Source organism: Pyxicephalus adspersus, chromosome 10 (genome assembly GCF_032062135.1).
Source record: "Pyxicephalus adspersus chromosome 10, UCB_Pads_2.0, whole genome shotgun sequence".
NCBI classification, from domain to species: Eukaryota; Metazoa; Chordata; class Amphibia; order Anura; family Pyxicephalidae; genus Pyxicephalus; species Pyxicephalus adspersus.
Genome location: NC_092867.1, coordinates 12439759 through 12464127, shown reverse-complemented (window position 1 = coordinate 12464127; position 24369 = coordinate 12439759). Strand labels below are relative to the sequence as shown.

Genomic DNA, 24369 nt, shown 5'->3' with positions numbered 1-24369 from the left:
CCTAAAGACTGCCGTGTATTGTTTCCTGACAACTGCTTTACTTTGGTGTTAGTCAGAGAGGGACTACCATAGTGAGTGTATTTAGTTGCTCAGCCGAGCCATTAGTTTTGTTTGAATTGTTTGTGCTAATAAACAGTCAGTCCGCAGCCTGCTCTAAGCTGCATTTTCAAGCCTGCTGTCTGTTCACTGCTATCCTCTGATACCCGTTGCTACGGGTGATCCCACAATACATATATATATATATATTAATTATGTCAACCATTGAAATGATTCATTACACTAATTGATTTCTTGAATTCATGAATTTAAATCTCTGTGTACATTAACATTACAGATTAATTTGGACCTTTTCCACTATGAGGAACGGACTACCTTCCGCTTCAAGTGTGTCTCTACTAAACCTTAGTAAGCGTGACCCTCTTATAAACACACACACAATTGCTGCTCATGATTATTATTTATTTGACATCAAAACATATATTCCACTTATTCCCACATACATATATCTTATAAGTAATATCTTTAAACTTAAATGAAAAGGTCTTTAGGAGAATATGAACACATTATTTGACACTTAGATATTTAAACAACAATATCACTACCATGTAATGTAAGTAAGAAATTGTTAACCCTATAAATCATGCTGCATTTTGTATATATTTTGTATAAACATTTTTTGTTTTTGTATTTTGTATTGGTACTATCATTATAAGAATTCTTACCTTACTGTACTTCTACCATACATTTCAGTACAATGTATTCTATATATCCCTTATGAAGCTGAATGGCGAAACGCGTCAGGTTGTGAGACGTTAATGCTCAGCATCATATTAGAGATGCTACTGTATAGTTAAACTACCACATGGGAAAAAAGGCAAAGCTCTGTATGATTAATCTGAATGCTAACTGGAACTTTATTTCTTTTCACAATACAAATTTTTGTTGCCGTACCTCGTTTTTCTGTTTCTTGTTCATTGTATTTTCAATACGCAATTTAGGGGAGTGGCTCTCTATATGGGGGAAAGGATTGGCAAAAACATTCTATAGCACACAGAAGGCTTTTTTATGTACTGGTGCAGGTTGTTTATCATCACAAGTGGTTCCTTGAAAAATAAATACAACCCTATCATGAGTCTATGTTGCCCCTTTGCAGCCTAGCTTTGTGTGTGACTCTCTGGCAGCCTAGCTTTGTGTGTGACCTCCCTGCAACTGCAACTTGAAAAGTATTGAAGCTAGAGACAGACAATTAGCATTTTCAGAAGAAGGTTAGACTAATTTTCTCTTACAGGTTTCCTGCGAATAACCTAAAGAGGTTTACCAAGGAACTTGCCAATCCTATCCCCAAACTAAATATGGTCCACCAGCCTGATAACCATTTCTACTCTAACTAGATTTTACTGGAAACATTTCCCCAACAACTGCAGTACTCCTAATATACACTACAATCTCCTCTTAACCCTTATTAAATAATAATTAAAAAAAATAAGTTGTTTCATGTGTACATTATCAGCAATAAACACATACTGGCCATACCTTTTTTTTTCTACTCTGGTTCTAACATTTCACCTACGTTTATGCATATACATTATCCATCAAGGGAAACATTTTTTTTGTTTGATTTTATCCACCCCGCAGTGAATCTGCCCATCACAGTTTAAGATACAATTGTGAGTGCCATGTCATAGGTTTATTCACCAAAAGCCAATAATTACCGCCGAACAATTCTGTTTTCATCAGCACATGCAGGGATGAGCGAATGTCAGCAACTCAATTTGTTAACACTTTGAAGAAGTTGGCAGAGGCGAGCATGATTTTTTGGCTGCGCAATACAGAGGAGATTCTTATCTAAAGCGAGTTTGACCTTCAAAGAGACAGCAGAGGTAGACAGAACCATAGCAACGGCAGGCGGGGGGCAGTCCAGAGAGTCGGCAGCCACATGTGCCATGCATTCACTTGCACTCCATTGTAATTAAAATCATATTCAGACTCCTTGTGCTGATATTGGTCTGCTTGTGATGTAAATGCAGAGACCCTATAGAAAATGAGAAATACAGTAATATGATAACATTGTCAAGGGCAAAGCTGCTTGAAAGTTTCTTTCAACAAAAAAAAAAAAATCATGTTTATGAAATAGGGTAAACTCTGTTCACTCTACATATGTCCTGAATTCTTAGTTTTGGTGAACTTTTACTGAATGCTTTTAACTCATTAATATATAATGTTTCAAGTCAGTTGAGTAAACTATATTTGTTGCAACTAAAATGAGTAAGGTTCTGTTATTCTCTATGGTGCTGACCCATGATGGCTCACCGATGTGATATAATGCCAGTCACATGCAATGCACATGAAGATTTTTAATACAGGCCACTAAAAATATAATATTACAATGACTCTAAAATAAAAAGTATAAAAATCATGCTAGAGAATATATTTTGGGTGATAGGTGGCAGACTAAATACTAGATGTTTTGACCCATTATTGTGATCTACAGTAGTGAGTATTATCCTTTGTGAACTTTATGAAATAACATGAATTAAGCTATTGTACATTTGTTTGATTTTGCAAGGAGAATCGAAGTAGGACATATTATACGTTTTTATTAGCATGGGTTAAGGTTACAATCTTTTTCTGTTATCCAGGATTTTGTTAGACTTAGTTTTACCTCCGGTATACCTTGTACCAGACACAAATGAGGGGAAATCTGTATAGGGAAACTGACCAAAAAAAGAAACTACTTATAAATAACACTTTGTATTTGGTTTGTTTACTACTTAAACACCAGTATATGTCACTTCAAAGCTTTCCCCTTGTAAAGTGTCTTTTTAAAAAAATGAATGGTATTCTTAAATTCCACTAATTCATGCAACTTAAGTCTGCTCTATTAGTTTTGTGTAGTTCCCTGCATATTCGGTTCTATGCACACTGTGGAGAGTGAGAGGACAGGTTACTCATTACACCTCTAAGCAGAGTAACCTAAACTTGCAAGCTGTTTTCTATAACCTATCTGCAATGACAAGGAATTTTGTAAATGAAATGGACTTTTATTCGGCACAGCTAGAATCTTTAAAAGATATCTACATCAAGGACAAAATTGTAATATTCAGTTTACCAGTACTTGTGTGCAGAAAGTAGTGCAGAAGGTAATTGTTGATCTTCTCAGATTCATTTCCTGTAATCTGAAATAAATGGTGTTCTCCTCCTTCTGCAAATTTATAAAAGAGAGATAAAGGGCTTCATTTAATAAAGCTCTCCAAGGATATAGCGGATACACTTTTATAAGTGAAGTTGCGTTGTCGAGCAAACCTGGAATGGATTTCTTTAAAGTCATTTGATGTTAGCAATTATTTTGATTATTGTACTAGATTCATTCCAGGTTTGCTGGATCACCCAGGTTCACTGATGAAAGTGTATCTTTTCCAGCCATGGACAGCTTTATTAAATCGGGCTCAAAGTGAGGAACGGAGCAGTTTACGGATTGCTTTCACTTTTCTGAAATTTCTTTTCAGTATGGGCATGTAGATTTAAGTAAGCAATCTTTGTACAATGTGTACATTTTGTGTATTTTTTGATCACTTTATTATAGTAGCCCTTTAAATACTCTTTATAAGTGGAGTTAATACACAGTAAAGGTTGCTGTACATCATTACTTTGTGGCGTTCTATTAATTTATTCTCAGTGAAGGTTGTAAGAAACCCTTGTAATATAGAGCTAATAGGCAAGTAATTGGTACACATATACCTAGCATAAGCATTGTTATTGAAGAGGAGTATGCTCAGTAATTGTGAAATAAATAAGTCTATTATGCGATGAACACTGTGCTGTTTTTAAAAAATGAGATAAAACTCTGTCTTTTAGCTGTATTGTTTAGTGCCACTTAATGATTTCATTGTTACTTCTGACGCATTTTACAGAATGTCCTAATTAAGCTTCATAAGTTTCACTCACATTGTTTTCCTTGTAATAGTGGAAGTTGTTTTATGACAACATGTTATAGTATTATTGATAGAAGAGGCATTTGAAGCTTCTCCAGATACTTTTAATTACACAGTGGATAGATATCTTTTGTTCGAGGGGGCGTATGTACAGAGATCATAGTGCTATTAAATACACAAGTTTGGAGAGCTCATTATCTCCTGCTTATTAGTTGTTTTGTAGTGTCTTCAAAAGCATACAATTAAACTTTTTCTCGGCTGTTTTTCTAGAGCAATCATGAACTACTATAAAGTGTTTTTTTTTTTGTCTTGTCCCACTTTCTTGGCATATGCAAATGTCCTGTGGAGACTTTGCTTAAGTTGAAAAATACACATTGAATGTTTAAAAACTTTAGCTGTCTTCCTTGTACAACAGATAAACTTGGTTAAACTCTAATTTGTGTTGACCTAATTATTTATCTTGAGAGAATTGGTTCACATGAAGTGAGTAAAGTGAAGTATCTCCTAAAATTCAATATCATACATTGGCATTGCTCCTATATGTGGAGAGAGACACAGGTGCAAGTCTTAGGTTAGAATCCAGTTGTTGAAGTTTAAGTTGAATCCAGGGGCATCCATAAGGCTTTACCAAATTTAGGTATTTTAACCCCTCTGTCAAATGTCAGTTCTGAGTTGACAAATCTCTTGTGTAGTGTTTGGCTTGGAAAAAGTCATGAGTTTCCTCTGGACCAATGTTTCTTGACCTTTTTATCATGGCGGAATCCTTGAAATAGTAATTAAGGATATCCACAATTCACAGTACATTTGTGTGGTAGTCAATAGGAAGAATATCTTTTACACTGCTGGCAAAAAAATAGTAAAAACGTCACAAAAAGATCATTGGTGTCAATTAAACTGACCCGAGAGATATAGTTTGCTCTTTGCTCATCTTTGCTCAAGGAACTCCCAACAACCTCTGAAGGAAACTTAAAATTCCACAGAACTCTAGTTGAGAAACACTGCTCCAGACAAAATAGATGAAAACTAGCATGAACCCCAGGGCAAATAAAGTTTCTAGACACCTGAGTGGGGCAAAAAATATACAGGTAATTATGATTTGTGTGATAGAGTGTCTGCACCAATATTACAACCAGTAGTATACCTCTTTCAAAAAGATTGACAATGTCTTCCTCCCCAAGAAAGGTATCCTACCCATCTATCAGGACTTAACACATCCACCATTCTTAAATACTGTCTCATGCAGTTACCAGTGCTGTCACAAATGTGAAAGTTTCCTAAGCAGGTTTTTCCTGTCTCAACTCATAAAACTCGCTATACATATATTTCTATATACTCAACCATCATCTGAGGGAGAGATTGACTATGAGAACTGCACTGATTGGCCATAGCAGGTACCTGCCCAGACCTCCAAGATCTGAATACAATTGCTTACTCTCTCTAGACATTATGCCCTGCCTACCCTTGATTTACCCAAAGTATGGCGTACATGGAAATACTGGCCAGGTTTTGTGTATTGTCTACTATTTGGTGGTACTGTATGATATTGATGAATTGTGTAATTGTTAGGTCATATAGTTATTCCAGTTTCCGTATTAAAGCACCCCTTCCTACCATGTTTGCTAGGTAAATTGTAATTTATTTTAGAAACCTTTTGTTCAGATACTTGCTGTTTCTCATTCCAGTTCTACTAAGAACTACAATGGCTTTGACTGTAATAAACATTCAGTATAATAATACACTGAGTGCATTTCTGGCTGTAGTACCCGTGTGAACTATAAAGGTCAGAATAACCTTCCCGATGATTGTCATCCACAATGGCTTATGATGGTATCAGCAGGTAATGAGTACCTGGCATTTATTAGCAAGGCATTTCCCTGCTTTTTTCCTTTTACTATAGCACATGCTCCACAGGCTTTGCCTACTAATAATGCTGAGCTTCATCCCACAATGGCAAATCAAATTTCATTCTGTGCACAAGGAAATTATTTTAGAGAAATATTATTTTGTGTTTTTCACCTATTTTGGATTAACCGAGTATGTGCAAATGCATATGAAATTTGATAAGCTGTCCTTGAGTTTGTTTTTCCTTTGTTACATTCAATTATGTTTGAAACGTCCTAAATGTGTAAGCTCATACTGGCACCTGACAGGAAGAGTAAATAAAAAAAAATAATGTGTTTTATATGAGCATGTTGTGTTTTATTGTTGTACTTTTTCCATCTTTTTATAAGGCTTTTTTCTGATGTGTGACAGTGAAATCAGCATCATTCACTAAAGTAGAACCCCTGCACCATATTTACAAAATAAAAATGAATAGACCATTAAAATATAAAATACCAAAAAGCAGCTGTAGTACTTTTCTTCTGCCTCAAAATGTTATCAGTCTGATGGCCAAAATCATTTTATCTTCCTCTGAGCCTGGATCATCCTGGACCCACCACAGCATGTGACTGGACAGTGAACTATAATATTCCTCCTCTCATACTCTGAACATAAATTACAACAGCCTAATACCAGACATTTTAACACAAAATCCACTTTAAAGTTAGCCTGGTACACCATTAGGCACACTGACACCTGTCCTGTCATTAGTAATGACATGACAGGTTCAGAGCACAAGCAGCTGATTAGACAGGTTAGGGTGATTAGGGGGTAATGGGAATGGCTTGGAGCAAAGACGGATGACCGGAGAGGCTGAGTGCACCAATAAATGATGGGACAGGCTGAAAGTGATGACCAAGTCTAATAAAAACACTGAAAAACTAAGAACAAGCTGGGGGTACTGAAAAATGACAGTACAGGTTAAAATGTCAGACAGATTGGGATCCCCTAAGGACAGCCGGATGGAGAATATAGGGACAATGGTGCAGTCTGAGATCTCAAAGGATTATAAAATTCATAAATTCTCCTTGCACACAGACTATACAATTTTGAAGCTATTAGGAAAAAAACTAAACCCTTTCATTGAGGCAAAGACTGTCTCAGACAGAATGGTACAGCAAAAAGCCAAACTTACAATAATTAACAATTAACAGCAGAGGAAAATTAAGGATTGATTAGTCATGTTTGGAAAGGAAGCAGTTGATTACCATGTGTTAATTGGAAAAGATGTTTATGAAAAGTAAAAAAGCATTCATAATGCATGTTGAGAAAGGCTTATGGCTAAATGAGAGAAACACTAAAATGATATGAGTGTATATATGTTTATAATCCTCATTACATATTTTTCCTAATGGTTACAAAAAGAGATTGTATTTGTATTCTACAAGCAAAATGCTTCCTTAGTTTTTACATTATTGGTGTATTTGTAAACTAAAAGGCACATAGTTTCCGTATGTTATGATAATGGACAGGTGTAGTAACTGGGACACAATAAAGCTTAAATGAGGATTGGATATTGTTAAAGGGGACTTCCCCAGATAGATAAATAGGTGTTGCTGGCACTTAACTTTTTAAAAAAAAACAATTAAGAATCAAGGCTGTAGTTAAACTTTTTTTTTAAGAAACTTTTTGGTTTGGTTCACAAATGGAATGGTACCAGAGCAAAGTGAAGCTGTGTTTTCTGAAATCATCAAATCATGGGCAAGGAACCAATACCTGGAGCCCCTTCACTCTTGCTTGTTTAGGTGTACATGCTATCTTGATTTGAATGGTTTGCTGACGCACAAGAATGGACAAAAAAGTACCTGCACCTCTTTTTCAACACAGCACACCACAATACAGGTGCATTAAATGATTAGAACTTCAAAGCACCTGCATGCACAAGGTTACCGCAATGCATATATGCAACTTGCAGTTTATTGCAGCAGAGTGATAAGGGGGTTGGAGCCTATTTCAAGTTTTTATTGTTTATACAAAACTTTTTAAAAGATTCTTCTCACTTTCTCTCTAGTTGATGTTAAACAGTAAATAAAAAACAGTAATACATTTTGATTGGATGTGGGCTTTATTTTCTGTACTGTATAGCTATACAAATATTTATGTATGTAAATGTAGCTTGAACCAGTTCAGGAAGTTAGCTGCAGTTCAAATGCCTCTGCTATGATCTGAAAAAGTTTCTCTGAAAATGTTCTGCGTTCGCCAATGAAATTAATACAGCCTAGATCACCCTAATGTAACTTCCCCTAGCACATATTCATCCTATGCCACATCCCTAATTTAGAACTAAACAACTGGAAGCAAAGCTCATGGACTTAAATGGCATGTGTTACAAACAATACAATGTCATTCAATTTTACAAAAATAAAAAACGTTAAAATTACTTTAATACAAATAAAATCCATAAAATAAACAATCCTAAATTGAAGTTACATAGCATATATTAATGTCAAATATGGTCTAATTCGTTAAGCATTCTACGTGTTTTGCAGAACGAAATCTGCTTCATCAGGAATACAGAGACAAGTTTAATCATTCAAAATCAGTGCTTTTAGATAGGACAGAGCTGTTCTTTAATAGATTATTTACCTCAGACAGACCAATAGGACAACAGCAGGATCAAAGTTGAACCCCTCAGGAAGGAACGGCAAAAAATCTGCTAATATTCAACAACAGGCTCCAGTTGACCAATAGTTAGCATGTTTTTAATCCATAGGAGCGATTCAGTTTCTGCCAATGGCTTCCCTGCTTTTCACGCTTCCGGAGGAGAGGTGGGAAGTGTGGTTCTGCTGTTGCCCTAATACAGGTATTCTCTGGGTTACATAAGAGATAGGGGACTGTAGGTTTGTTCTTAAGTTGAATTTGTATGTAAGTTGGAACATGTACATTATTTTAATTTTTAATGCAATTAGGACAGATGTTTGTCTCAACAAAATATTAGGCAGCATGGTGCCCGTTACTGTATAAAAATCCTCACTGTGAGTTAATCACAAAGCAAAAAAAAAAAAAAAATCTTTTTGGAGCCTAGACATTTATTAAGTTCTGGAAAAAAGCTGTGCTTTGATATGCAAAAAGAAACAACTGCAGAGTTTGCCTTGTTCAATAAATAGTTACAAGAGGCTGCAGAAAGAGCTCAGTCCTTAAGATCACCCACAACCTCAGCTGTGTTTACCAAAAGATTGAAAGATGCAAGTCATGCAACCCGCCTCCTCCCCCCTTCAAGCCATGGTTCTGCACACAAGCGAGCAAGAAAGCCCCGTTCGTATTTTGGAGGCGTCCATATGTCGGATGTCCTTAACCCGGGGACCACCTATAAAGTGATTTTAACATTTTTATTTTTGTAAAATTGAATGACATTGTATTGTTTGAAATAAATGTCCTTAAATTCCAATTAGTTTCACTTCCAGTTGTAAAGTGATTGCAAGGCCTGATCAGTACCAGTATTCTCCAGAAACCAGTCCCCCAATCTATCGCCGCAGTCTTCACCTTTAGCAGCCCCCACTCAGCCTTGGGAGACTGGTTGCATCTCCCAGCACTCGGTTGCCCCCAGGACTTGGTGTGCAAGGTATGGTGTCTGGAGCTAGCCCAGCAGCTGACCAGAAATCCCACAAATATAGAGTACAGAATTATTAGGAAATCCAGAAACAAGCCCAGGTCAAAACACAGGAAATTAGTCCACCAAGCAGAGAAGGTCACAAGCAAAGTCGGGGTCACAAGCAAAAGTCAATCCACACAGAGTTCAACGGATAGGAACAAGCACAGTTCAGTAATGGAGAAATACTCAAAATTACTCTAGCACAGGTAAGCCCAGCAGACCCTATAACAGGCACTGGAGACTGGGAGCAGGGAGGCTTTAAAGTCCCAGCTGATCAGCCTCCAGAATCTCCTTCAGCTGTGTGCAGCCAGCCCATCAATGGAAGCTGGGGATGCCAAAAATACATCAAGTAAAAATACATCAAGCACAACTAAAGAGAAGCAAAGGCTGCTGCTATCTAAAGCTACGTACACACGTCAGATTTTTATCGCCCGATAATCGGCATCGGCCAATTATCGGGCGAAAATCTGCCGTGTGTACAGTCGGTGTCGTCCATCGTCCGGACGACCGACCTGCCGGATCCACGGACGTTGGACGACAGCCGATCCTAATGAAAGGGAAGGGGAGAGCGCGCAGCAGGGTGCCGCTCCGTCGCTCTCCCCCTCCCCTCTCCATAGAGCATGAACGGTGCTGTATGTACAGCACCGTTCATGCATCGTGCACTCCCTTGTCGTTGGAAAGGATCGTGAAAGATCCTTTCCAACGACAAAAATTGGAAGTGTGTACGCAGCTTTAGTTCCCCTGGCTGCTGCAAATGACATTCCTGGACAGAACAAACAGTGTTCATTACTGCGATGGTGCACAGCATGGGGTTGCTGGATAGATGGGCATTTCCGAACAGTGATACAGTCGGTCTTTACAGGCCCTACAAATGAGCAAAAAAACTATTTAATAATAAACTACTATATATATGCTTGAATATAATACCATTGGCACTGGCCCTATACATAAAAAAATAAAAACATTTTTAAAAACTATATTTAAAAATCAAGCGGTCTATATATAAGATGGTGAATTTGGGTTTCAGCAACAACTGAAATATTATGCTCCATTTGTGTTGAAGTCTGCCATTTAAATCATGCAGACCCGCAAGATTCTCCACTATAGAATTTTGCCCAATGTTTGATTTTTTTAAAAAGACTTTTAAAAAGACTCTTTGGTGTTTGATCATCTAGCAAAAAGAGAATTTTATACTGTTGGCTTGCTTTTGATGAATTCTATTCTCAAGGTTACTATCATTTAATTGTGAAGGTAGAAGTAACAGCTACAAAAGGATTAAAAGCACCATTATACTAACTGTAAACAAAAAAAAATGTATGCAAAACTACAGTTAGGTCTATAAATATTTGGACAGAGACAACGTTTTTTAAACAAACCACTCAGATGCAGTTGAACTGCAGACTTTCAGCTTTAATTCAGTGGGTTGAATGAAAAGATTGCATAAAAATGTGTGGATCTAAAGCCTTTTTTAACACAATCACTTCATTTCAGGGCTCAAAAGTAATTGGACAAATTAAAAAGCTGAAAATAAAATGTTCATTTCTAACTTGGTTGAAAATTCTTTGCTGGTAATGACAGCCTGTAGTCTTGAACTCATGGACATCACCAGATGCTGGGTTTCCTCCTTTTTTAATGTTCTGCCAGGCCTTTACTGCAGCGGCTTTCAGTTGCTGTTTGTGGGCCTTTCTGTCTGAAGTTTAGTCTTCAACAAGTGAAATTCATGCTCAATTGGGTTCATATCAGGTTACTGACTTGGCCATTAAAGAATTTTCCACTTCTTTGCTTTAATAAACTCCTGGGTTGCTTTGGCTGTATGTTTTGGGCCATTGTCCATCTGTATTATAAAACGCCTCCCAATCAATGTGACTGCATTTAGCTGGATTTGAGCAGACAGTATGCTTCTGAACACCTCAGAATTCATTCGGCTGCTTCTGTCCCGTGTCACATCATGGATAAACACTAGTGTCCCAGTGCCATGGCAGCCATGCACGCCCAAGCCATAACACTGCCTCCGCCATGTTTTACAGATGATGTGCTATGCTTTGGATCATGAGCCATTCCACGCCTTCTCCATACTTTTTTCTTGCCATCATTCTGGTAAATGTTGATCCTGGTTTCATCAGTCCAAAGAATGGTTTTCCTGAACTGTGCTGGCTTTTTTAGATGTTTTTGAGCAAAGTCTAATCTAGCCTTTCTATTCTTGAGGCTTATGAATGGATTGCACCTTGCAGTGCACCCTCTGTATTTCCTTTCATGCAGTCTTCTCTTTATGGTAGACTTGGATATCGATACGCCTACTTTCTGGAGAGTGTTGTTCTCTTGGCTGGCTGTTGTGAATGGGTTTCTCTTCACCGTGGAAATGATTCTGTGATCATCCACCACTGTTGTCTTCCGGGGACGTCCAGGTATTTTGGCGTTGCTGAGTTCACCGGTGCTTTGTTTCTTTCTCATGATGTACCAAACTAGATTTTGCCACTCCTAATATTGTAGCAATTTCTCGGATGGGTATTTCTGTTTTTTGCAGCTTAAGGATGGCTTGTTTCACCTGCATGGAGAGCTTCTTTGACCGCATGTTGTCTTTTCACAGCAAAATCTTCCACATACAAGCACCCCCCCCCCCTCAAATCAACTCCAGGCCTTTTATCTACTTAATTGTTAATGCCATAAAGAAGGAATTGCCCACACCAGCCAATCAAATAGCCTTTGAGTCAATTGTCCAATTACTTTTGAGCCCCTGAAATAACATGTTTGTGTTGTGATTGTGTTAAAAAAGGCTTTAGTTTCACATATTTTTATGCAATCTTTTCGTTCAACCCACTGATTTAAAGCTGAAAGTCTGTAGTTCAACTGCATCAGAGTTGTTTCATTTAACATTAATTGTGGTACAGTACAGAACCAAAATTAGAAAAAAGATGTCTCTGTCCAAATATTTATGGACCTAACTGTATAACCAGGGTTTTCAAAAATATTTTTCAGGTATAAAAATAAGATAAAAAAAAGATGTAAAATGCTTTATAAAATGTTTTTACAAAATAAATAAACAATCCAACGTTTTATTAGTCTGTTTATAAATGTTTTAGCACACAATTTCCTCAACCCCCCCCCCCATACCATTTCTTTTTTTTCTATCAAATCTATTTAGATTAGGGTTTCTAAATAGATCCCTAAGTGTAATAATATGCAAATGTATAATAAATAATGTGAAATATCAATGTATTGGTGTTATTGGCATTACCCCTACCTCATATTGATTTTTATTGAAAGTTTACTTTTAAAATATGTTATTGTAATAGTGTGACTTTATTATCAATGCTCACAGAAAAATTCTGTAAATTCATTTGTGACTGTATCAGCCTATAAATGATTATTTTTCTAATACTGTGCTTTGCCATAACACTAAATGAATAGAGCTTCAAAGAATGCAAACATCATTTTAAACATCCATCAAAGTCATCTACTTTTAGACGTTTAATTTGTCTGGGTTGTAATTTACTCTATCACTATGGTTGTTTTCTCAGTTTATCAACAATATTTATTATTCGGTATGGGTAATTGGTATTGGTATTCGGTATTGGGCATTATTTCTTCATGTGCTCCAGTCATTTTTCTTGAATGTTAAGTGGAACTAAACCGAAAACACACTTACGTTTAATCCTGCAGGTCCCTCGATGGCGCTGGTCCTTCCCATTATCCAGTCCCACATTGTCCTGGAATTCCTCCTCGTCCCGGGCTAAGGAAGCACCGGGTGCCGCCATCTTCTCTTATCTTTTCCGTCTTTTTCCTCAGTCTTCTTGGCACTAGTGCAGGTGCGAGATCGGGTGACGCAGCTCGCTATAAAGGGGGGGAAAAAAGGGAGCTGTTCTCACTGCGCTTGCGTGAGATTGGCATCTCTTTCCCTTAACCTCTCCAGCGGTAAGCCCGAGTGTTACTCGGGGTAAAAAAAAACAAGTTTATAGCGGTAACCCCCGAGTCACACCCTCGGGGTCATTAAAAACGTAAAAAATAAACACCAGGTCCCATCGGCGTCCTCTAGTGTCCTACCATTCTCTGGCTGCGTCCTCTTCTTCGATCTATCCCCCGGCGAGTGTGCTGACGTTCCCCGGGAGTTCCCGATGGCGTTGATGCGTACTGCCATCTCTATGGGCGCGGCGGGAATTTCAAATTATTTTGTATTGTATTCAATACAAAATAACTGTATTAAATGCAATACACTAAATTTACACGTTTAAGCCAGTTACATTGTCTTTCATGAAAATTTATTTTACAGTATAATATAATAGTATGAGTATAATAAAGTTTGAAACACAAAATCATGTCAAAGTTTATTATTACATTTTTTTTATTACATTTATTTTTTGGCATGATTTTGTGTTTCAAACTTTTATACTCATACTATTATAATATACTATAAAATAAATTTTCATGAAAGACAATGTACCGCTTTTAAACATAAATCCAGACAAAAATGAACTGCGCAGGAGGTTAATAGAAAAACGTGGAGCACCCAGAGCCTTCTCGGATGTGTGACATAGGTATCCGGGGAGGCTATGTGCTCCCATTCAGTCTTGATCATGTTATAAATAAAAAGGGTATTGCACGTAAAAAAATAAAAATTTCCCTTTACATATAAGGGTTGTCTTCTCTTTTGTGTAAAGTGAAAATGTTAAGTATAGATACATTGAAAGGTAGTATGTTCTGGTGCTTGAGAGGATTTTTAAAAAAAAAATGCATATGTGTTTTCTGAAGGGCCAGACATTTAAGTTTATTTTCATGGTTGACAAAATGCTAACTATATATGGTAAAGAATAATTTTTAGGCTTCCTGGTAAATCAGTGGGCTACAAAACATCAATTTAAAAAGGGCTACAACAGGCATGGGCAAACTACGGCCCCTGGGCCATATACGGCCCGTTAGGCTTTTTTATTCGGCCCGTTGAACTCTCTACTTTAGCAGCTCCGTGGTCTGTTTCGTCCGTGGCTCTGGTCAGTGCCCCCACCTCCCTCGAGCAGGTTAAGAAGGACCTCGCTGGGAGCCTGCACTGGCTAACGTCGCGGACTATGTCCCCTGTACAATTCCCGGGCTCGGGGAAGTGGGCGGAACAACCCGCCCACTCTCCCATCGCAGGCTCAGATCATGACGTCACGTTCACGTTTTGGGTTAGGCTAGTGACTGAGGTTGAAACCTGACTCCACATCTATGAACCTTAAAACCAAGGAACAGTCAAAGAAATGGCGCCAGCGGGACACCACAGCTGAAGTTCCGAGCCCAGAAATCGGCCAAAAAAGTCATGGCATCTGTTTTCTGGGACAAAGACGGTATTCTGTTGGTGGACTACCTTCTCAGGGCTCTAGTATCACCGGACAGTGTAATGCTAACCTCCTGGACCATCTGAAGGAGGAAATTAAGATGAACGCCGTGTAAAGTTAAATAAAGGGATCCTTTTTTTGCAGGACAATGCACCTGCGCACACGTCCAATGTTGTGGCTGCCAAATTGAACACCCTGGGTTTCCAATTGGTCCACCATCCCCCTACTCACCTTACCTGGCCCCTTCGGACTATTATCTGTTCCCGAATTTGAAGAAACACCTGAAGAGGCAACGTTTTGAGAACATTTCTGAGAGCTGGTTTGCGGCCCAACCAAAGGATTTTTATTTGAATGGTCTAGAAAAGCTGCAATTACGCTGTACCAAGTGCATCAATCTCGGGGGGGGGTTTATGTTGAATAAATGTGTTATTTCATAACTGTGACTCTCTTCTTTCTGGGAAAAGCCAGGAACTTCATTCACAACAACCACCACCCCCCTTCCCGTATCGTCACATTAGACAGTCTGGTAAGATTTTAATTATATTTATGCAAAATTAATTTATTAGGCTTAGCTGATATAGCCTCTGTTTTTTCCAGTCAGGGTGAGAAGTGATGGGAAATCTCTTCAACAGTATCAGGCCAATAAAAATTGTATTGTTTCTTCTCAGGCCAATCCTCCCAAAGCTGTTAGTAAAATACCCATGCAACATATCACCAGAGTCTTAGTCATACAAGAGTTGTTGAATTGGTGCAATCTTACCTAAAATAAACCAGTGGGATTTGGCTCTGTTGATCATTAGATATTAGATCCTGTATGCCTGTCTTGTAACATCACTTTACAGTATCAAGAGGTTAAAATGTAATTTAGAAATAAATGTTTACATACCTGTATAAATTAATCTATATTCACTGAATATATATATTTAATTCTTCAGACTCTGTCCCTTTTCTCCCGTATGGTACAGCACAAAGTCCATCAGTTGAAGTGGACTTCTGACGTTAAAAAGCCCAGTGTGGTCACGGACTTCGCGCTGAGACTCAGCAAAGACATACACTCCCATTGTGCAGAGATTATGTTAATATCCCACACAAGTGCCATTTTGTCTTTCTTTTGCTGCCTTGCAGCAAATATAATATAATCAAGGAGAAGACGGGCCTGCAAGGTCAATGACCTAGCTTGTGCCATTACCAGTAAATTAGATCCTGCCTCAGAATAGATCTGCAGAATGAATTAGATTACAGATAAGAATGAGCTTGACACCGTTTTAAATCCACACCTGCTGCCTGAACAGCGGCACAGCGGCACCCATCTGACTGGAATGTAAATGGTCAAAGCTCACAGAAGAAATTTGAAATAACATTAGCTGCTTTTGTTTTCTTTCAGTTTGTTTTTTTTTTTTTTTGCATTTAATTGCACTTTGGTTGCATTTAATTGTCTTCTGTGGTCCCATTGGGGAGATATTTCCACACAGAAATTAAGGGGAAATCTTGGCAAAAAAAAACAGTAGTAAAATCTGGTGAAGGATCTATCCTTTCCTTATTCTAGTGATAGGTTAAGCTTCCTTTCAGTACCAAAGAACATTATAAGGACAACCTAAAAGGGGTACCTCCTGTAACAGCTTTTGAAGTCCCTGACATTTGACAAACACCCTCCTTGTGTATAAGTCTAAAAGCTTTATGAATGCTACTGGATATGGATTTGATGTCTACAGCCACAGCTGAACTGTCACTCAAGTATACTGTATAGTATTCCAGTTATTCCATACCAAACCAACAAATTTACATACTCCTCTTCCCTTCATTTTGCTGCTACTCTTTTTGTCCACCAAGTTAGTGAGTTGGCCACATATGTCCTGGCACATGCATTTCTAATGGCTTGTTTCCTGCCACTATACAGTTAGGTCCATAAATATTTTGACAGAGACAAATTTTTTTTTTTATTTTGGTTCTGTACATTACCACAATGAATTTTAAATGAAACAACTCAAATGCAGTTGAACTGCAGACTCCCAGCTTTAATTCAGTGGGTTGAACAAAAAGATTGCATAAAAATGCCTTTTTTAACACAATCAACACAATCACGTCATTTCAGGGGCTCAAAAGTAATAGGACAATTGACTCAAAGGCTATGTCATTGGCTGGTGTGGGCAATTCCTTCTTTATGGCATTATCAATTAAGCAAATAAAAGGTCTGGAGTTGATTTGGAAGGGGGGGGGGGGGGCTTGTATGTGGAGGTGAAACAGGCCATCCTTAAGCTGCAAAAACAGAAAAAAAACATCCAAGAAATTGCTACAATATTAGGAGTGGCAAAATCTACAGAAACAAAGCCCTTGTTGACTTCAGCAATGCCAGAAGACCTGGACATCCACGGAAGACAACAGTGCTGGATGATCACAGAATAATTTCCATGGTAAAGAGAAAGCACTTCACAACAGCCAGTCAAGTGATCAAAACTCTCCAGGAAGTAGGCGTATCAATATTCAAGTCTACCATAAAGAGAAGACTGCATGAAAGTAAATACAGAGGGTGCAGTGCAAGGTGCATGCCACTCATAAGCCTCAAGAATAGAAAGGCTAGACTGGACTTTGCTCAAAAACATCTAAAAAAGCCAGCACAGTTCAGACCGAAAACATACAGCCAAAGCCACCCAGGAGTTTATTAAAGCAAAGAGGTAGAATATTCTTGAATGGCCAAATTAGTCATCTGATCAGAACCCAATTGAGAATGCATTTCACTTGTTGTAGAGTAAACTTCAGACAGAAAGGCCCACAAACAAACAGCAACTGAAAGCCGCTGCAGTAAAGGCCTGGCAGAACATTAAAAAGGAGGAAACCCAGCATCTGGTGATGTCTGAGTTAAAAATTACAGGCTGTCATTGCCAGCAAAGGGTTTTCAACCAAATATTTAAAATGAACATTTTATTTTCAGCTTTTTAATTTGTACAATTACTTTTGAGCCCCTGAAATAAAGTGATTGTGTTATAAAAATGCTTTAGTTCCTCACATTTTTATGCAATCTTTTTATTCAACCCACTGAATTAAAGCTGAAAGTCAACTGCATCTGAAGTTTTTCATTTAAAATTAATTCTGGCAATGTACAGAACCAAAATTAGAAAACCGTTGTTTCTGTCCAAATATTTATGGACCTAACTGTATGTCTTGGTGCCCCGGATTGTTTTACTGTCTAAATACCCACCTTTTTCCTTAGATTGCTTTCTTGCTGGTTCGCATAGCAAGACATCACCTTACTGGCTACTTAATAACGTATTCTCCTTTTGTTGCACTACGTGTTTTATGCAATATATTGCTTCCTGTATGTGCCCACATTTTACCCTTTGTTCTATTATGTAATTGTTTATGTTTTGGTTTAAAAATTTGAAAACTTGAAAATAGAAAATGTTTTATTACGTATTCTCCTTCAGAGAGGTAATGACTCCTCAATCATCTGAAAAGTGAGGGTCACATGGGAGCAGATGGACAACTACTTCATTTTTTAAGTTTTAATTAACCTGTCAATCGCAACAGTCCTTGCCCTTAATGTACATATTTAGACACTAGGGATTGTTTTCTGAAATTCTGCATTTTCACATTACCTGTACATTTTTCAGGTAATTATGTAACTCCCTCACAATGGATTGTAAATGATTCAGTCAGCAGAAATAGAAATACTGAGTTGCCAAGCTACTGTATCTGAATATTTGGAATGGTTTGTCTAATTCATTTTTAATCCTTCGCTGGGTTGGCAAAGTGATTAAACATAACTTGACACTAGCGGTGCTCTGTCAATGACCGCAATGAGGAAACCTCCGGAAATGTAGGTAGTAATTTTTATGTTTAGTATTCGGACAATGACCCAACAGTCTCATTTTAGGTTTATACATGATCAGATCTGTAAATGGCCAAAGAGTGCCAATAACTCTTATCTATCCTTTTTATCTTTTTTTTCTCTTTATGTTTTTACGTCATAGATCATAACAACATACAAGTGAAAAACTGTTTGGTTTCATAGTATGAAAGTATAAGATACATCCCACTAATTGGATAAGTGTACGTGTTTTTCCCTGAATTATTAGTCACATTCTTCACATAATAATTTCATTTCAGTTTCTACCATTTATAGCTCCGGACGGAAATCTATTTGAAAACACAGATGGCGATTATACATTTTTCTATTTTAATATTTTCAGCAAATGCTTTCATGTTGTCTAATGGAAATAAGATGGCAAAGTGTCTGGCCATTTATTCCTGCCTATTCTAATATAAATGCTTAATTGTTTTCCAGGGGGCTGTTAGCTGGGAACTTCACAACGACGCACTATACTGAAGACGGCACTGCTGTTATCACTGCACATAATCATTTGGTAAGAATATATAGCACAATATTACTCTTGTTGCGCATATATATACACAGACATGTATATGTACACATTTACTAGCCCTTTCTATTATGTAAACTTTGCTAGTACTGGGTTGGCCTTTAGAACTGCATAGATTTAAGAACTTGTGGGAAACATTCCTCAAGGTGTTTGGTCCATATTGATATAATAGTATACTGCAGTTGCTGCAGATTTGTTGGCTGCACATCCTTGTTGCGAATCTCTCATTTCACTACATCCCATAGGTGCCCTATTGAATTGGAATCTGGTTATCATGGAGGCCATTGTAGTACAGGGAATTTATTGTCATATTCAAGAAACCAGCCTAAGGTGATTTGAGCTTTGTGACATGGCGAGTTATCCTACTAGAAGTAACCTAAGAAGATGCGTACGTTGCAGTCATAAAGGGATGACGATGATCAGCAACAATACTAAAGTAGGTTGATGTCTAGGTTGGTACTAAGTTGCCAAGAAATTATCCACAACACCATTACACTATTTCACCATTATTTTGACTCTACCATCTAAGTATCCCACTCAGAAATTAAGAGTTATCATACCAGGAAATGTTTTTCTATTCTCAGTGATAATAGTGAAAGAAGCTCAGGTGTTTTTTTTTTTTTGTTTTTTTTTTTTTTATTAGCTGATAGGAGTGGCACTCTGCTTTTGTGAACCATCTTCTGTAGTCCATCTGCTTCAAGGTTCAACGTGTTTAGGGATGCTCTCTCGTATAAATATAAGGTGAATTTCAGGAGGGGTTCTCAATCTGTTGTAGTGAGTATTTAGTTTGCCAAACCTCATTTAAGTAATTTAAATATTGAGGAAGAGATAGAGGGCAGACAGACTTTTTTGGCAATTAGTGACTAATAAAAATGTTTTAATGATTGATGTAGACCTATTAGTGACAAAGAACTACTAAACCAGATACAATCAGAAAACAGTAATATATTCAAAAATAAAGTACAGAAGGATTGCTTAGCTTGTGCCTTGTTTACGTTATCACACAGGTATGCTACAATGACATCTCAAGGTCCTGACGCGTTTCGCCCTTAAGCTTCCTCAGGGAAGGTGAGATCAAATAGATCTCTCAGATAGATGAGTTCAAAGAACTGTTGATAAAAACTAAATACAGATCAAATTACAAAAATTGGATCCCAAAGAATCCTATTATAATAAACTTATACTTGCATGAGAAAAACAACTTTTACAATGAACATGACTATATAGTATCACATAAGTATATAATACATTATTCACAATGATACTTAGGACAAGCATAATAGCTGGAGTAAAAGGCACATGGGGACAGTTATTTCAAGGTATCCCAGTGGTATCACTTAAAAAATCTCTGAACATTGATAAAATAAGTGATTATTCGTAATAATTAATTGGAAGATGAAAGATATTAAAGTTAAGGAACAAAATGCTTACGTTAAAACTCCACAGAGAGGTGAATGGAAACATATTTTGATCACCTGAAAAGAGTATATACTGCTGTTACTATGATAGTATAGATCAGGTTTTGGTATATTAAAGGTATTGGTGACTGAGGAATAAATATGATGAGTACGAGGGGTTGCTGAGAAGTTCCTGGCTTTGCCCAGGAAGAGGAAAGCCAGAGTTATGAAATAACACATTTATTGGACATAGAAATTTCCGATGGGGCCAGGTCAGGTGAGTAGGTGGGAAGGTGGACCAATTGGAAACCCAGGCTGTTCTATTTGGCAGCCACAACGTTGGACGTCTGCGCAGGTGCATTGTCCTGCAAAAAATCATCCTGCAAAATCATGCATTTCATCCTAATTGCCTCCTTCAGCTGGTCCAGGAGGTTAGCATAATACTGTCTGGTGTTACTAGTGCCCTGCAGTAGGTAGTCTGCCAACAGAATACCGTCTTTGTCCCAGAAAACAGACGCCAGGACTTTTTTGGCCGATTTCTGGGTTCAGAACTTCTTCGGCTGCAGGGACCCACTGTGGTGCCATTCCTTTGACTGTTCCATGGTTTCAGGATCATAGATGTGGAGCCAGGTTTCATCCCCAGTCACTAACCTAGCCAAAAAGTCCTGTGCAACTTCAAAATGGGCCAAAACGCCTTTGGATGCTTCAACTTGTTCCTTCTTCTGATCACTGTTCAAACATTTTGGCACCCACTTCGCTGAAAGCTTGCAGATGTCTAGGATAGTGGTGATAACAAACCCAACATGCTCCCATGAGATGTCAAGTATCTGGGCTATCTTTTTTGCGGATATTCGCCGGTCCTCAATAATCAGCTCATGGACAGCATCGCAGGTTGCTGGGTCAGTTGAGGTTGGGGGGCGCCCACTGCGGGGCTCATCTTCAACTGTGAAATGCCCAGTCTTGAAACAAGATATCCAGGTTTTGACAGTGCCGTAGGATGGACACCTCTCTCCCAGTGTTTGTGACATCTCAGTGTGAATGTCCTTTGCTGACTTTCCCTGGAGAAACGAAAACTTCATGACGGCCTGTAACTCCAACGACGTGAAACTTGCTTGTGCCTCTGCCATCATAGCTTCTCACTAAAAGAAAAAACAGTTTTAAGAATCGCAAAGACCTGATATTTGCACTGTTACATACAGTCATTTTCCCCCACACTCAATTTTCTATTTCATCTGGAAGGGGGCAAAGCCAGGGACTTCTCAGCATCCCCTCGTATTATTAATTTATAAAATAAGTGGGAATTACAGCTTAATGGTATAAAGGTTTATATATGTTGAAGTGATTTAAATTTTATAGTGAACCATAGAGTGATTAATAGTTAAACTTTATGGTATATATATTTTTGTGTATAATAGATTTAGAGTACTTACTTATAAATTTAACATTCTATAGGGAAGATTCAGAGAATATGATATGAGAAATCATAAAGTTGTATCTGAAGAAAGAATGTAAAAATGTCATTACTGATCAGCCAATGAGATATATTAGTTAAATTCATTAATCCAAACTGTTTGCAAGGTAAACTACCGTCATATTAGTCATACCTTGTTGTTTCAAGTAGTAAACTCTACAAAATTAAAAAGTGCGTTAGAGCTTATAGGTTCTGGAATATCCACATTACTGTTTGGAAATTATCATATTATGGTGTTAATTAGGGCTAAATGGTGTAAACTAGGTTGAAAAAAAAAATAATAAAGATTAAAGACTTTACAATATTGATTAACCAATGGCTGTTGATATACACATCGCTAATAAAGTATATCAACCTACATACAGACCACTAATGGAGAAAAGATAATATCATTAGAAAGGTCTCTAATAAAATTCAAAAAAGATTTTACTATAAATTTTTTACCCCCCCCCCAAAAAAAAAGGGGGGTTCTAGGTTAAGGCAGGTAAAAGAACTTTTACTTACAAGTTGGTTGTTGGTGTATAGTGAAGACTTGTAACTTTATAGACTGTATAAAAGAAAAAGATGAGTAGTGGATTTATTCAGATTATTAGATCATGCATATAGTAAAAAAAAGGGAAAGAAGGTATGGCTTTTACTAATAGTAAAAGAAGGTATGGCACTTACTATTATCGTTGGTCTGTATAGGTTGTGGAGCGAAATGTCAGCAGCCAGTCTCAAAAAGACTGGATCTGCCGACATCTCGCCTTAAATGGTCCTTTTGAGACTGGCTGCGGACATCTCGCTCTATAACCTATATAGACCAAAGATAATAGTAAGTGACATACCTACAATCGTCATTGCTTGACCAAAGCTGACCAATGATCATCCTTAACTAGCATTTTTACCTTAAAAGGCTGCCCCTTAAAGATGGAGTTACATTTCTCTATGATGATACATACATGAGTTTATGTGTGTTGGTTAGATGTTGATGAAGAATTATCTATATTAAATAAGTATGTACCTACCTAACCCAAGAATGGCATAGAACAAAATATTGGACTTTCCTGAAGTGGCCCTCTGTGAGCTCTGATTTATAAAGGCCGTTGAACATATAGTCTAGAGAAGGAACCTGGCACAGCTGATGCCCAACTACCTCTTGGCAGGTGCGGAAGTCTGCTTAGGAGCTACCGGAATCACTTGTTTAAAGAGATTGCCTGTTGTGGGACAAAATATTCCTTTACAGGTCCCATAATTTTTCACTATGTCATTTTTGTTTGGTATTTTTAGAAAAATTCTGCGTTGGAACTCTAAAGCAAAGTTTTTTTTGTTGTTGTTTTTTTTAAATAGTAGACACCAGTGCCAGTGTCAACCATAGCTGTAGTGCTGGTATCTGCTGAAAACTTTTAAATTAATTCAATTTTTTTTTATATTCTTGTTGAAATAAATCATAATGTATCTAAATTAAAAAAAATGTTGCCTGAATCTATAAGTTAATTACCTTATATAGATATGTGCACACATTGAGACGTTAAACATGATATATACTTCATCTTTATGAAGGTGGGGTTACTGGTTGTTTAAACTAGAGAGCCCTTTTAACTTTTCAATCTTGTCTACCACTTAGATGACAATTTAAGGGAAAAAAGTGATTGTAAAATGATATGCCTTAAGTTTAGTCTACTTGTCTGAACATTGTTGAAATGGAATTTCTTTTTTTCCCATAGTTAAGTTTAGTATTATTCTGCCCAGGAAACACTGCTTTTATGCCAATCAAGTTGTGGATTAAAGAAAGGCAGTAGATAACTGGACAGCCTGGCTTACAAGGCAAATACTAAGATAACATGATATGTCATCATATATATAATAGGGCATCATAGCACAGGTCCCCTGTTGTCAGTTTTTGTGCTGCATATTTATGTCGGCCTGGAGTATACCTTTTAGCACTTATTCCAATACTTCCATGATATCAGCATTCTTTGACAGCAGCCCAGTAACAGGGCCAAACAACAGAACAACCGTTTGGCAGATTAATAGGGGTTCATCTCCTGTGTGATTTCCTGGATCGGTAGTGTGTTATGGAAAAGAGTGCTTAAGAGAGTGAAGCACTTTCATGTGCCAAATCCTAAAGCGTATCCCAGAGAAGTTACTAAGGGGATGTAAATCCATGAAACTGTCAAGAGCTTGATGTGTTGTCATTTTGGAGCCAAATTGTCTGGCATTAAAATGTTTGCTAGTCCAGCAGATAAGAGTATATGTAAAGGGTGCTAAAGTATGCATAATACTGTGCCCTAGTGTATGGTAATGCAACTTTACATGTTACATACATATTTTAAATGTGAAAAGAGCAGCAATTGCAGTTATATATTTTTTTTCAATAACCTTTTCTTATGGGGTGTTCAACTCCAATTAGGAAATTGGGAAATTTTAACAGT

The 24369-nt window shown here is 37.5% G+C and overlaps 1 protein-coding gene across 1 annotated transcript in view; it reads left to right on the top strand.

The window, feature by feature from the left end:
- The window catches only part of ADAM12 (ADAM metallopeptidase domain 12), a 303151-nt gene that overhangs the window by 129208 nt on the left and 149574 nt on the right, over positions 1–24369 (top strand). Inside the window, exon 4 of the mRNA XM_072424834.1 lies at positions 18994–19072. Coding sequence (XP_072280935.1) covers positions 18994–19072 — 79 coding nt within the window. The remainder of the gene's footprint in view (positions 1–18993; positions 19073–24369) is intronic.